Source organism: Oreochromis aureus, linkage group 7 (genome assembly GCF_013358895.1).
Source record: "Oreochromis aureus strain Israel breed Guangdong linkage group 7, ZZ_aureus, whole genome shotgun sequence".
Classification (NCBI taxonomy): Eukaryota; Metazoa; Chordata; class Actinopteri; order Cichliformes; family Cichlidae; genus Oreochromis; species Oreochromis aureus.
The window spans coordinates 40,872,554-40,888,642 of NC_052948.1; the positions used below are offsets into that span (position 1 = coordinate 40,872,554).

At 42.4% G+C, this 16,089-nt stretch overlaps 1 protein-coding gene across 2 annotated transcripts in view; it reads left to right on the forward strand.

Moving 5' to 3' along the window:
• si:ch73-287m6.1 (RIMS-binding protein 2) overlaps nt 1–16,089 on the forward strand; it is a 44,929-nt gene that overhangs the window by 21,850 nt on the left and 6,990 nt on the right. Inside the window, exons 4-15 of one of the 2 annotated variants that reach the window (XM_039614197.1) lie at nt 795–899; nt 1,782–1,832; nt 4,067–4,265; nt 5,233–5,390; nt 5,615–5,694; nt 5,799–5,908; nt 7,579–8,397; nt 9,788–9,939; nt 10,721–11,494; nt 11,746–11,901; nt 12,192–12,338; nt 13,331–13,430. In XM_039614197.1, the coding sequence (XP_039470131.1) occupies nt 798–899; nt 1,782–1,832; nt 4,067–4,265; nt 5,233–5,390; nt 5,615–5,694; nt 5,799–5,908; nt 7,579–8,397; nt 9,788–9,939; nt 10,721–11,494; nt 11,746–11,901; nt 12,192–12,338; nt 13,331–13,430 (2,848 nt within the window). In that variant the 5' untranslated portion in view covers nt 795–797. The remainder of the gene's footprint in view (nt 1–794; nt 900–1,781; nt 1,833–4,066; nt 4,266–5,232; nt 5,391–5,614; nt 5,695–5,798; nt 5,909–7,578; nt 8,398–9,787; nt 9,940–10,720; nt 11,495–11,745; nt 11,902–12,191; nt 12,339–13,330; nt 13,431–16,089) is intronic. The other variant, XM_039614198.1, reaches the window with a different exon arrangement.

Genomic DNA, 16,089 nt, shown 5'->3' on the forward strand with positions numbered 1-16,089 from the left:
CTCACAGAGACATCCTATGGCCTTAATTCTGTTTCTGCAAGATGTGGCAGCTGGTTGTGACTTCATGCATAGATACTGTATAGTCATGACTTGGCTAATTTGGCAAAGGGTAGATTTGGATCAGGAGCGACTATGCGTGACAGCTTTGTGTGAGTCAGTGCAGACTATAGAGTATGTTTGGTGCAAGAGATATATATGTTGCAGAAGCCAGTGTTACTTAATGCTTTTCTCTTCACGTACCTTGCCTCTTACGTGACATCGTATGTGAGGGTGCAAAATCTTTAAACTTTAAACAACCAAGATATAATGTGCTAATTACTAAGCTTAACGGGCTGCTGGTAGGCAGATCTCCAAACTGTCATATAGAAGCAAGCTGTTTTCTTCTACTTCAGCCTTAGATAAACTAGGTGGTAATTGGTATTAATATTTTTATCCAACTCTTGGCAACCTTTCAAATGAATTGCTTGGTTTAATCTTTGAGGATTAGGCAATGCTTCACTTCAATTTGTGGGATTTATTACACTGAAGCTGATGCAACAACACTGTGGCTATTCCCATTTTTCAAGCAGTCTTCATTTTTCCTCAGAAATGGATGCAATGTCGCTAAATCAGGTGGACGGGGCTCAGATTCCTCAAAAGCTCTTGCCAGAGTGGTAGAGAGAATAGATTTACTCGATGACATTGAAATGTGAGAATACTGTTTTCAACGAAAGATTGCAGCTGGGCAATTTATTATTTTTGCAGTAGTGTTAGAAATAATCTCTCCTCCTTCTGCTTCCTCTGTTTCTTCCTAGCATATGCATGAGGCTGTAGAGCTAAAGCAACAGTTGCAGACAGAGCATGAGCAAGCCTTGGTGGCCCTTCACACCAAGCAGAAGGAGATCAATCAATTGCAAAAGGTATGTGTAAAAACCACTTTAAGTCTATTTTTTTAATACTTTTGGCAGTATCCCTCCTTGGTTATCGACTTTTGTGTAGTGAATGTATGCCTAAGGTCTTTGTTAAGGTCTTTGGATACTGATGTCTTGAGCCACTTTATGGTGAATCACTGCTACTGTATCAGACAATACAGATACCTCATATAATCCGTCCCCAAATCAGCAGATGTGATTACAAATGCAGCCATGGTCCCTTTGATCGTGTGATGAAGAACACGGCTAAAAATGTTGCCTTTGTAGTTGCTGATATATTTGTACACGTTACAAACATCTTGCAACATGATCTGACCTGTTGTGGTTGTTTTATTCTTTTTTGATATTTCGTAAAAAAGAATATACATGTGTGCATGTGTTCCTGCTTACTGTATCCTTCCTATGCTGATGACTGAAATAATATCAAATACCTTCTGGATTAGACCACAAGTCTAACATGATGAAAAGTGTCTCTTTCTCAGAAGTCTATGAGGTTTGTTTGTCTCATTTTGGTCCCATTTTTGCATTGATGTTTGTTCAAAAGAGAATCATTAATGTTCAAAAAGATGCAGATCATTCAAAACTGAGACAAATTGATTTGCACAGTCGCTCAAGAGTGGGTTTAATTTCACTGCCTTTAACAGCCAGTACTTGGACACTAACATGTCCTAAAATAAGCCAGTTGCTTTTTATTGGAGCTGTACCATCAGAAGTAGGCATCTCTTCAAGTACCAGCTCTGTTTGATGAACCAGTGAGCATCCGCCAGGGTATTGCGTTGACAGTATGTCAGCTGTGTACTGTCTATTCTACCTCATGGACTGTGATCACAGTGTCAGCTGTCATTGTGCGTTTCTGTGTGTTCTCTGCAGGCTTGGGTTCAAACTGACCAAGAGCATGAGGAAGCAGTACACCTGTTAGAGGTACAGTAAGCTAAACGAACCCTTATGTTTCCTGGATTGCTGTGTTTCTTAAACATAGTGGAGCTTTCTGTTTTAAGCAGGTGAATCAAAACACATCCTTAAGATGGTTCATGTAGTATTGGGTCAGTTTTCCAGATGAAATAAGGGGAAACATGGATGAGCTGGTGATGAAGCTCTCCTTTTTGGAACATATGAAAAAGACCCAGAACATTACGAAGCTTGTCTATGTATTGAGGTCATTTTGAAAAATATCTCAGTCCAAATGTAAACGCAAAGAGCGATCTACTGTCTGTCAAGCACATGCCAAAGCAACAGGTGGCTATATAAACCCTAACTGGGAGGAAATGTTAGCTAATCAAAAGCCCACAATCTGACATCAAAAAGGAGATAAAAGTGCACACCTTTGATGTTGCAAGACACAATATAGAGTTTTTCTTGTCCAGAATTCAATTGCGTAAATGTAGAAACTTGAGTTTCTTTTTTTTTATCTTCACCCCAGCAGGAGGTTTTTTTTTTTTTTTTTTTGTCTGTTTCCAGTGCAGTTCTTAAGATATTTTAGCCTGGGCTAATATCAACCAACACTGCCATCTCCAGAGCCATCCTAAATTTGGGGCTAAAATAAAATAAGCGAGGTATATTTGTCAAATGAATGTATTAGTTAAACTGCGTGACTCACACCCACACCATTTTCAGTAATCACCTCAACTCTGCTGAGCCTGAAATTGAACGCAGAGATGCAGGAAATTATTTAAATTAAGTAAATTGAAAAGTGACGTTTCTTGGACTAACTAGTGCATTAAAACTGGCAAGACATTAAGAGAGATGTTAAAAAAGGCACCGTCTGCACACGCCTACATAGGCCTTCAACGACGTTTAATCAGGCTAATTGCGTGGGTGGACAAACAGGGTTTCAATGTGGAGCCATACGAGGCAAACGAAGCATAAGTTTATTCTAAATTTGAACTTATGACACATGGATACCGTTGGGGTTCTGGACTCTCTTCTAATGAGGTCCCATAAGTAAGTTTCCCCCCCGTCCCTCTTCCAGCAGAGCACTTATCTGCTTGGCTACACTATTGTGTAGTTTTTTTCAGTACTCCACACCAGATTGTGACTCATACATCAGACTAGTCAGACAATAGCTTCTCCTTTGTGCTTGCAGTCACATTTCTGCCTCTATCTTCTTATTTATGTTGCTTTTGTGCGCTCCAAACTTTTCTGTTTAGTAGTTGCGTTGTCACGCCTTGCATTAACGCGACCCCCCCCGATGGTAATCGCTGACCCGCTGTTTCATCACAGACTTCTACTCAAAATAATTTTCTCATCTTACGTTAAATCCTTTTGCTACGACAATACGTCGCAGACTCCTTTGTGTGCGGTTCATACGAGGTCACGTTATTATCCATCTGGAGCGCTCTAATACGATTTTACTGAGCAAGCAGACTGAGTTTGGCTCAGAAAAACAGTTTGGTCAGAGAAATTGAAACTCTGTCGAGGAGATATCATCTTAGAAATCACTGAATCAGTTGGTCTCTTTCACAGGCGCGTTTCTCTATAGTTATGGGCAAATATGGCCACAGGAGGGAAAGCATAGTTGTGCTGTCTGTAGGTGTGAAATCCCCATATGTTTTCCACTCTGTGTTTTTGTGCTTACCAGTCCATTTCAGTTTGACAAACATATTTGTCTTATTTTTTTGTCGACTCATAAATACATTTGTGTTCTCGTTGTTTTTTTCCCCTTCCGTTTGCTTTTATTAATGATTGGTTCTTTCTGCATTTTTTCCCTTTCTTTACTTACTACTTCTGATTTCCACATTTTGTCTGAACAGAACAATAAGGACAGAATGTTTCAGGTATTTATTTTCATCCCTGATTAGTTAGTTACATCGCCCTTCCTTTCCTCTTTGAATTTTCCTTTAATTGCAAACCTGTGAAAGCAGAATTATATTCTGTATCACCAAAAGTGATTATATGTATATTCACGCTTTCCCCTCTAGGCCTTCCTCTGATAGGATGTCTATGATATAACTTCATGCAGTGCTCACGCTTGGTTATCACAATTTAACCATATCAGTAAATGACTCTACACTTCCACATGTTTAGATTAGATTGCTAGAGATTCAAAATTATATACTGCTAAAGCCCTGAAGAATAATCACCTTTCACCTCCCATTCTTTTTTTTTTTCTTCTCAGTCTTCACAATCCTTTCTGCTCTTTTTCTTAACTGCCAAAGGTCAGGGTTCGTGACCTGGAGCAGGAATGCCGGTCACACAGTGAACACTTTCACCAGCTGTCCAAAGAGCTGCTGAATTTCCGCCTGCAGTCAGAACCTGTGAATATCCTTAAAAGTAATACCACCTCTGCATCCCAGATCCCGCCCTCACCACAGAAGAAACTCTCGCAGGTCAGATTTGAAGCCCAGCCAGAGACAGGTGAGTCTCACCTCACAGCCAGCTTTGTATGAAGCACACTGAGCCATAAAGGGAATTATGGGGCTGGGGGACGGGGATATAGCAAAACAAATCAAAAGTCTTAGAAAATCAGTCCCTGATATATATTTTTTTTCTCTGGTTACTACTTTCCTCAGTTTTAGCTGAACGGTTTTATGTATTTACTTGATTGTGAGTGTGGTTCTGTGAGTATTAATGTAACTGTGTAATATAAAGTGGTGATATAAAACTGTAGACTAGCAGGGTTAAATATTAGTGCGGTCTAACTATTCTAAAAACATATATGCTCTCCAGATAAAAGCATCTACAAAATTATTAGTGCTTAAAAGGGTTATGATCAGATAAAATGATAATCAGAGTGATCTAATCCCCAGACAGCTCACATTATAGCTGGACCCACTCACTCCAAACCAGAGGTGGATACCATTAATGGAGACGGTGCTTATTCATGATCAATATCTGCCCTTGATCACGAGCCTGATGTATGACACGAGTGTAATTTAACACATTAGTATTCTAACAACACATAGTGCAACCTGCAGATGCAGCAAATAGAGCCGTATCAGTGATGTAGATTTATACAGTCTGGCACAAACCAAAGGTCTTTGAAGTGCTGAAAATCCTGTTTTATCTGTCTCTTCACTTCGGGCAGAATTCACTGATGTTTTTGTGCTAATGCGTAATATTACATACAAACCACAAGAACGCAGTGATGCACTTGATCTGTGTTGTTTACGTATTGTTAATTTCTTCAGGGAATTCTGTTTTGTATTTTTTTTAAAGTCTGTTTTGCAGATAGGATGGGCTGATAGGGGTGGAGTAGCCTTCCAAATGAAGGGTGTTAGCTGTACCCGCAGGAGATCAATGGTTTTGCTCCAAAGAGCGCGAAATGGTCGCGGAAGGAAAAGGCAGTTACTCTTTATTTGCTATGGAAATCAATGTCTCCCAGGTGATGAGAGTGCAGCAGACACGCCGCTGCTGATCTCCCAGTTCTTGCCCTGCTCACCGCAGACTGGAGACGGAGAACCACCAGAGCTGCTGTCTGTCAAATCCAGCACCGTGACAACGGACCACCCCATCCACCCCCGACAGTTTCCCTCATCAGAGGTGGGTCTGTGTGATGCCGCATCCAAGAACATTGCATCCATGAATAATGCATGCATAACCTATTATGTTAATTGTTTTTAAATAATTAACTTACATATTCATATCTTGAAAAGGAATGGTCCAAGAGTTGCTGCAAACTGCTAATTCTTAAACATGCTATAGGAAAGTCGCTTATCCCTGCTAATAACACTTGTCTTTAATTTGTTCCCCTCATTTATCTGTAGATGGAGGATGAGGCCAGCCCATCACCCAGGTCCAAATCTCGCTACACAGGCCAGGTCCGCCTTTGCACTGCCCGATACAGGTGCATAAGACAAGTTGAAATACAGAAATTTAATTTTGGGTTTTAATACACATTATCTTTAATTTTCCTTCACAAATTAATTAAAAATCTTTCTTTCCCTCAAGTTATAACCCTTACGATGGACCAAATGAGCATCCTGAAGCAGAACTCCCCCTTGTGGCTGGAAAGTATCTGTATGTGTATGGAAACATGGATGACGATGGCTTCTATGAAGGTGAGTCGCGCACACGCAACAAACATACAGCATTTGAAGCGGTCTGTGAGGCGATACGTGCTTCTGGCTCGATAAATCAAATTCTGGCATAAATCTGAAAATACTGTAACAAATTTTCTATTTGGGAGGATGGGTTTTCTTCTGTTCAGGTCTGCAGTTTTGCCTGAGTGCTTGTCTGCTGTCGCTGATGCTGCCTGACAGTGAAAACAAGTGTATGCATCATTATGTATTGTCTCAAAATGACACAAAAATGCCGAGTAGTGTGTGTCAGCTGGCATTTATTCTCCACAGAAGTTGTTTTGTCTTTCACCATCGTATTTGTCTGTGGCCTTTTGACTGTAACATGCAATGCATTGCACCTACAGCACACTGTGCAGTAAGTGGTATAATGTAAAAATGTTGTATGTGTAGAATGACACATTGTATCTGTGATGCATTTTGTGCCTTTGCAGTCTCTTTACATTATGTCGTGTTACGTAATGATACAGCACAATCTAAACGTAATGCTGATGCAGTCATTTTTGTAAACAGTGCTGCAAAGACTGTTTGACAGGCTTTGTCACCCTGATATAGAATAAGTTTGTCATACATACTAGTTGGCTACTTTCATCCCGTGACTTCCACTTAGTCAATGCGTGGTGTCATGAAGAAAAGTTTCCAGATACTTTTTCATAACTGGTGGCTGGACTGACTCTCTGTATAATCTCTTTATAATTATGAAGGCTTCTCCATCAGAGGCAATCCTAATCCCCCTTGCTAGCAATCCTGCAGCCAGCACAGATCGTCATAGAAAGCCCCGTGATTCATTAGCTGTGTGCAGTCAGATTGCACGGTATTGCAGACGGTCCCTGTATTTACCACACAGGAGGGGCGACTTGGGCTGCATACCAAGCTGTTGTCAGGATGGGACCTTGGTCTCTTAGTTTGATGACTAATCCAGCAGGGCTCAGCTTAATCATCAGCACACATAAACAACAAACACACTCGCTCAGATACACTTGTAGAGACACACCAAGATGGTCTTAAGGCCCCCAGGCCTCTGTGGAAAAAGGGATTGAAGGACGAGATGATAGGGAGCTTTGTTGAGGACAAACTTGTTGCCTTTGGGGGAAAAACTACACTGCAAATCTAAGCACTTTCTTTTTTTTTTCTTTTCTTTTTTTTTTATCTGCATTGACCGCAGCATCTACGTACTCTGGGGTGCTCCTGGAAATGTTCAAACGCTGAGGTCCTTAGAAATGTTGAAAGGAGTGTTTTCTAAGTTGTGTGTTGGAGTATGAAAGATGGCATCAGAGAACCCGTGGGGAATCTTACATCTTAGGGAATAGAACATGCTGTATGTTTACATATCTTCCACCTCTCACTCAGTGACTCATTCCCACCTTGCAGGGGGAAAAAAAAAAAAAAAGCTCTCACCGATTGTTATGTGTGTGTTCAAGTTATTGCTTTGCTTTTTTCTGTGTGTTGTGAGAGAAGTCTAATTTTAACACTTACAGGCGGCATCAAAACAGAAAGCTGTTTCCTAAAGAGACATTTATTAAATAGTAGCAGGATTTTCTGTTATCTACTTTTGTTTTTAACTAGGAATATCAATTTAAAAAATGAATGACATATTTCAGTTATTTTCTACTTTTGTGTCTGTACTTATTTATGCCACTTATTTACGACAGGCGAGCTGCTGGATGGCCAAAGAGGACTTGTTCCTTCCAACTTTGTGGAGTTTGTCCAGGACAAGGAAAAACCAGGCATTCAGGCTGGAGACGGAGGGGAAGATCTCGGCCCACTTGAGCACACATCCCTAGCCTTGACGGCTGTGGACGGGGGTGCCTCCCAGGATGGCCTTCTGAGCTCAGCAAACGCCTTGGTTCCCTGTAGCAATGGGACAGGTGGGCCCTTGGATCCTGAGGACCTGGCGGAAGACGTTGTGCCTTACCCCAGAAAGATCACCTTGATCAAGCAGCTGGCACGGAGTGTCATCGTGGCCTGGGAGCCTCCACTAGTGCCTTTGGGCTGGGGGAACATTTCTAGCTACAATGTGTTAGTAGATGGGGAGCTTCGTGCCAATATACCATACGGTGGTCGGACCAAGTGTTTGCTGGAGAAGCTGGACCTGGACGGCTGCGTCCACCGTGTGTCAGTGCAGAGCGTCACAGACCGGGGCTTGTCAGATGAGCTGCGCTGCACCTTGCTGGTGGGAGCCAATGTGGTGGTGGCGCCGTGCGGTTTGCGCGTCGATGACATTCAGCGTGACACTGCCGAGCTCTCTTGGTTGCCTAGCAACAGCAACTATGCTCACACTGTGTTCTTAGACGGGGTAGAGCACGCAGCGGTAAAACCGGGAAGGTATAGACTACGGTTCCACAACCTGAAGCCCCTGACAGTTTACAAAGTGACGGTGGTGGCGCAGCCCCACCAGGTGCCGTGGCAACTGCCGCTGGAGCAGAGAGAGAGGAAGGAAGCCGGCGTGGAGTTCTGTACTCAGGCAGCAGGTCAGAAAGGTTAATTATTATCCACAGAGATACTGTATCAATAATGCGCAGCTTAATAGCTGACGATTACTTTCACATGCTTCTAAGAGTCTTAGTTTAACTCTCATATGCAAGATCATGTACTGTAATATGAATTCCAATGTTTTTGTACTCTGCTCTAGAATAGTATAGCATCACATTTCTTTACCATGTCGTTGTTGTGTATTGTATTTTGTCTAGGTCCAACACCATTTTGCAGAACAGGTCAGAACGAAGCTTCAGTGCTGGGCTGGGTTTCCCATATATTTCAGCACTAAACCTAAGAGATGTCATTAGTGCTCTGACACATTTTGCAGGGAGGGTTGTCATCACGAAACTGAGAATGACTGTGCCATGTTGTTCAGTATATGCAGTTTATTAAGAAATGTGGGCAAAATGGCATCTTATTCTGGTTCTGAGATTGAAAACCTTTTAAAAACAAGTCTGTCATTCACATGTCCGTTCAAAATGCACAATTTGTTGTTCGAAACCAAATTTGTATGCAATTTTGCCTAAGTTTGCTGCACAGTGCACTTCACTAATTAGAGAATACCAGAGCAGCACGAGATATGATCAATAATTACTATGATGAGTCATTTCCTCAGCCTATAGCCTAGCCTGACATAGCCAGTTCTATATAAAGCAGTGCCCCTCCACTGCTCGCTGAAATGACCATTTTCTATCAGTGTGCATTTGCTTCTGCTCGAATGCAGTTGTGCATGTTTTATCCAGATTTCAAAGAGATCAGGAAAAAGAAATGCTGAGCTGTAATCAGGCTCTCTGCATGTGGAGACAGCAGTGTATATCTTGGAGCAACCCTTAAAGCTTTCATCTCTTCCAAAGACTACTGAAAGGTTATAGTAGAATAGCATATATAAGCAATACAGACCTAAAAATATAGTTTTGAAAATATTTAGTAAAACTAAAATTTTCATTTTGATTTATTTGACGATCATCTTGGGTTAGGAAATATTAGTGTTGTGCAAAAATAACTCACCATACACTTAAATGACATTGTCTAAACACAACACGCAGTGTTTTGTGAATGTTTCCCACCAGCAATGTCATTCTATCAAGTCGCCCGCATGAACTGTGTATCTCTACAAAATACAAATAGGCTGTTATGTAATTTCATAAATTTAGATATGCAAGTCAAATTATAACCCCACCCCCCACCCCAACCTCCAACCATACATCCTCATTTCCTCCTTTGTGTCTGGGCATTTCTGTGCATGGTGGTGTGTGTGTGTACGTATTTGTGCATCTGATGAATGCTTCACATCATTCCCCCTCTCGTTTGTATCCTACATGTACTAAATCAGTAAACCGTAAGAGATTATTTTTCTTACACACTGGATTGGTTACCTCCCAGGGCCTCCGCTGCCACCCCAGGATGTTCAGGTGCTCTGTGGGCAGGCTCCAGGGGTCCTGCAGGTCTGCTGGAAGCCCCCCCTCCTCTCTCCCACAGGCACATCCAATGGGGCAAATGTCATTGGTTACGCAGTCTGCACTAAAGGGCAGAGGGTGAGTTAGCATGTCTTGGTCTCGCCTGCCAAGACTAGTTTTCTTTGTATACATCATTCTTTTTAAAAGGATATAATGAGTGATCACACAGAGCTCATCTTGCTTTAAAGGCATTGCTCGTGATGTATTGTGCTCTGTTATGAGAAACTACAGTAGTTTGTGGCTAAATCCTAAGCATATGGGATGTATATTCCAAAGGTCTACATGCTGTACAGGGATACAGTATTTACAACACTGTGAGATGTTTAATCATGCGTAATCCAGTCAAAACATGAGAATATACACCACAGATGGGACATTAACAGCCTCTGCCTTTCAGCGTGGCATTATGTCATCATTACCATCAGTTCACTCAGCAGTGCCACCTACTTGTAATTAACATGCGGTGCAGGTCTGGGTCTTGGAAAGGTCTCTCACTCCCTCTGGTGACTGCTAAAGTAAATCAGCACAGTAAACCTGAAAGGCTAAATCAACGTTCAGCCACACTGGGCAGAAACCTGTTTTTGAGCTGCCCCTCTGGGTGGAAATCTCAAGAGTGTTTTTCCCACCATAATAAATCAAATTAAAGACGTATTTTAGTTAGTTCAGTGAAATCACTTATTTGACACTATAAAGTGCAGGGGGCCAGTCAAATTTCAGTAGCTGGATTCGTCCATTTTTGTTTTGGATGTATTGACTCTGATACCAATAATGTTTAAGTTGTTGTTAAAATGAAACTGCAGCCACTGTTTATGTTAACATTTATTTATGTATTTATTTATTTATTTTTTTCTGAGTCTAGATAGCTGAGGTGCTGTTCCCTATGGCAGACTATGTTACGGTTGAACTGACAAGGATTCAATGCCTCGAGGCCAGGGAAGTCATCGTTAGGACACTGTCGGTCCAGGGAGAATCCCAGGACTCCCAAGTTGCTGTCATTCCAAACAACCTGCTTGTGCCTCTACCTCCGCTTCCCCTGCCACCACCAGTGCATCCTCACGCGGGCCCCCCTCCACACCCCCATGCTCAACCTCTCCTCCAATCCCCTCACCTTTCTCACCCCCCACCCCAATTTCCTGCTCCACCCCATGGACAACAACTGCCGCCCCATCCTCCACATGCTCAACCCCATCCCAGACTCCCCCATCAAGGTGGACCCCCGCAACCCCAGCTTCGTCCTCCCCATCCCCAGCCGCAGCCCTTGCATCTTCAGCCTCGTCCACCCCACCAAGGTCCCAGGCCACAGCACCAACTGCCTCTGCTGCCCCACCCCCAACCCCACCTTATACCTCTGAGACCAGTAAGTGCCAGAGACCTGGATGCCAAAGACCATGCGGCCCATCACGGGGGAGCTATTCTACCTGGCCAACCTGGCTGGGACCCTACACGCTCTCCTTGTGTCCAGCCTCCAGTGCCCATGCAAGGCCACACCCTTGAAGCCCCATCACCCGCCAATCCACGGTCTCCCTCACCCCAGAGGATTCTTCCTCAGCCCAGAGGCACGCTTATCCCGGACACTGTGGCCAAAGCCATTGCTCGAGAAGCAGCTCAGAGGGTGGCAGCAGAAAGCGGAAAGGTCTGGTGAAAATGGAAATGTTGGCTCACACAACACTCTAGATGCTTAATGAAAATGATGTTACATATTTTAGCACAAGTCACTGTCATTAAACTGTTGCTTTAATTTGAATTTAGAGTAGCTGAAGAATGGAAGTGTTACAAGTTGCTAAACATAAAAGAATATTCAGCTTTCTGTGATTTGTTACTATAATAAAACCTAAAGACACCGTTAATGCTGTTCCATTCCTATTTACACACGCATGTTTTCAGGGTGACAGAAGGCAGGGCAGATATGGAGAACAGGGTCATTCATTTCACCAGCATCACTCTGATGAGGAAGAGGAAGACGAGGAAGGGTTTGCTCGCGGTCGACGGAGAGGACCCTCGGTTGACGAGTTCCTCAGAGGCTCTGAGCTGGGGAGGCCGGTAAGACTTGTGATAAGCGACACCACACTTTGCTTATCACACTTCTGAGCTCAAGCACCTAACGTGTGTTTCAGTGCAAAAACCTCCTCACATGTGTGCATCTGGACGTGTGTGTGTGTGTGCATGTACGTCTGAGGTGGTTGCATGTGTACACACTCCTTAACCCGTGTCTTTACGTGTGTTCACGTGGGCGTGCTGGCCTTATCCATGTGTGTTTGGTGTGTGCATGTATGTATGTTTGTATGCGGACTTAATCGCGTCTGTTCGTTTGTGTGTGTAACTACCAAAAGCCTCACTATAGTCACAATGAAGATTATCACAGCGAAAGCAGCCGGGGCTCTGACCTGTCTGACATCATGGAAGAGGATGAGGAGGAACTGTACTCTGAGATGAAGCTGGAAGAGGGACGTCGACGCAACTCGCACAACACACCCAAGGTGCAGTTCTTTGCACTTATCCAAGCAAATTAATTATTATTCAGTGAACTGCACAGGCACAGATACTTAAGTTGAGACTGCTGCCTTGCTTTTGATATGTGTCATTAGTGTGTGTGCTGAGTTTAATTCAAATTTATACAGAAAGAAAAAGCCCATGGATAGAAGGGCAGATGCAGTGGGTTTGACTATTTCAGTACCATAGACAGAGATAATGAAAGCTGCTGGGTTTGAATCTTTCAGCACTATGGAGACATATTTATATAGAGAGAGATGGAGACTGGGTTTTTAGATGCTTTCAGGCGCCGCTGTTGCTGCTTTCATAAACACGTGACTTTTTGCCGCCACAGCTGCTAATGATTCCACTTTTTAAAAGCATGTCATCGCAGAAACTACAGAAGCTTATTTTACTTCAGTGAACAAACATGTCAGTGTAGAAAAATGCCATCTTCAAAGTCTGGACCAAAGACTCCATTTGCTGCTGCCAAAAAGCTCCTCTAATTTATCAGAAACACAGAGAGAAAGGGATTGTTTCTTTCTGTATTTGGGTGCTATGCAGTGAAACTGGGATAGACTGGATTTGATTAAAATGCAGACAGGGGACAGAACCTGGAGAGAGCTAAAGGGTGAGACTGGGTTGAAAAGATTATCATGACAAAGGGAGACATAAAGCTGAGGGGTGTAGCCTAGGCTGCACTCACAAATATCTTTGCCTTTCTTTTTTATCAGATGGGTAGAGCGATACTAGTTATTTCTTAATTTTGGAATGGAAATATTTCCCATGGGCTTGTGTGTATGTCTGAATGTGAGTCTACGTGTGTGCGTCTATGTTTCAGTGCTTGCCTGTGAGTACTGCATGGTTTTGTTTACATACAGTTTGTACAAGTATGTTCGACATGCACTTTTTCACACGCTGTTTACGGGTATGTTCACGATTCTGTGAGCAACTCATGAATGCTTTGTCTGCGAATGCTTTCTATGTTTGTGTATTTCAGACAACCCCTGTTGGAGGCCGCCATGATCGGGATAGTGGGAGACGAGCGCATCACGGCGGTCCCCAGCCTCAGAGACGACCCCTAATGGTCCCCTCCATTGGTCAGTATGAGCAGAAGGCTATATTTTAGGTTTTCTGTCCCTTAGTGCAGTCGCGTTTGCTCTTTTTTTTTTTTTTTTTTTTTTAAATAAAGACTTCATGAGCTTCTTTGTGTCTCTAGATCACCTTTGTGTCTGCGAACCATGCTCATCCCCTTCAGTACCTTAACTTTGATCTTCCAGAGATGATGATGATGATTATTATTATTATTCTTGTTATTACCGCTTTGCACTGTTGGAGCGCAGAGTGATAAGTTAATCTACTCTAACAGTGACGACGGCTAGAAATATAACTGAAAATTTGTTATCACCTGTTTTAGGAGGCAACGCAAATCTTCACTTAACATATTGGGAGGAGAAAGTAGAGCTTTGATTTGTAACCTCATCACCTTCTAACTGGTATTTTCTGTAGAGGTAACCTCTGAGAATAACAGTGAGGGAAACCTCTCTCCCATCACCGAGGATGTTTACTATGGCAGAGTAGCTCGACACAGGACCTGGTCATCCCGCAGGCACATGGGCGGCACCAGGTCTCCCCATGGTATGTGCCTGCAGTCCTGTTTTTACCACCACAGCATGGCAACAAAAGTGCCACCAGCACCTGGCAAACTGCAATAAATAGCTGTGGACACTTGCAAATGTTTTGTCTTCAAAAATAATAGTTATTGTTATTATGCTTACAGTTGAACAGCATGACCGCACTGCACTGAAATGGTGGACCCATTGGCAAGCCATGCTTTGGGTCCAGGATCAACATTTCCACAGTTGCAGATGATAAATGATTGACTGACTGTTTAGGGAATGCCTCACAACACTGCACTGAGCTCCAGACGCCTGCTAAAACCCTTCCCTTTGTGATACAACCACACCCACTACACCAGTCATGCATGAAACTTGAAAGATATGACAGTGGTAGGCACTAAAGAATGACCACTTTGGCATTGCTTCTTGTTTCTTTAGATGTCTGAGTTTGAGATGTTAGCTTTCTTTTATATTGTAAGCTTGTATTTTCAAGCACTGGCCATATAGTGTTTGCTAGGTGGTGCATTTTCCCAGTGTTATTGTAGCGAATCAAACATACACAGGTCTTCACAACAACACTGCCGCCTCAGCTTGAGACCTCTTCTTGCCTTGAGGGTTGGCACAGTGTGGTTGTTTTAGATTGTTTGTCTCTCAGATGTTTTTGGTTTTGTTTGTTTGGTTTTTTTTCTTCTTCTCTAAGGCTTTAGCATGCATGTCAGGGTCTTGTCTGTCGCGGATGTTGTCATGCACATAAATCACGATTTGTCTGTGTATTGCACCATGGTTCGCCTTTGATGACCATTAATGGTAAGGGCACACAAATTATTATGAATGCATACATGATTTTATGTATGAAGAAGCACTAATTGACTGATGTAAAGCATTATGAACTATCAGTGTATCAGTAACGTCATGAAAAAGTTATGCTTAATTAAGCACTATTACAACATTTGGACAGAGTCACTGCTGTTATGCTTAGTTTCTTTTGTCCCTTCTATGAGCTGCACACTTAACTGTGAAGTACGCATGAACATGATTAACGATTCATAATGACTGCAATAACTGAGTTGTTGCATTATTAATGCATTGCACTTATAGTTTGTGCATTTTCCTGACAGTTCATGAGGTTTTACATCAAAAAGTGATTCTTTTTCATGCATGACACCATGTAAAAATTCAAATGTTAAAAAAAACATGCTATAAAAAAAATTATAAAGTAATTAAAACACACGTAGCATGTGTGTATTTGTGGATGCATGTGTGGGCGCTGCAGAAAATAGTTCACTGGGTCACAGATTTCTTCCTGCATGGTTAGAGGCACAATCATGGCCTGATGAGGAAAGTGAAATCTGAATACTGAATGGTCAAATCAATAAGACTTATCAGGATCCTCTCATTGATTTCCTGTGACCGGAAGCACGGCATCACAGACTTGCTTATCACAGAAGTGGCGTTCACTGTATGCAGCAATAAGTTTTGTGAATAATTTTTAATGTGGAAGTGATTTAAAATCACTGGCTGTTAAAGCTTTACTTCACGTTTACATCACAGTAATAGAAAAGCCACACTTAACTTCAAGGCATCTTATAACACAAAGTAAATGTACAGTCATCTACCATATTTTCCGCACTATAAGGCGCACTTAAAATCCTTTAATTTTCTCAAAAATCGACAGTGCGCCTTATGTATGAATTCTGGTTGTGCTTACTGACCTCGAACCGATTTTATGTGGTAAACGGCGCTCAAAAATCTGTCAATGTTTTAGTATGACTTTGGAAAGCTATGAAGCCGCACGGCTTGATGGATTGTCGGAGCATTACGGCTACCGTAGTCAGGAGCCTCGCAGAGTAATCTGGGTCCAAAACTCCTCAGGTCCTAAAGTCAAACACACTGCAGCATCACTGAGAGTTAAACTGTCTAAATTCTTTCATCTTTAATAGAATAATCAGCGTTGCTGCTTTACCAGGTGTAACAATTAAGTTTAACATCCAGGCATCCATGAAAACAGAATTTATTAAATTTAACAGAGTTAGAAGTTAGCAGGAAGTTAGCTCACTGGTTTCCACCTAAAAATGTTATAGCATGTTCTGACTGAGAGATTTCTGAAAGAATTCAAACGTACAGCTCTGCTATCACTTCC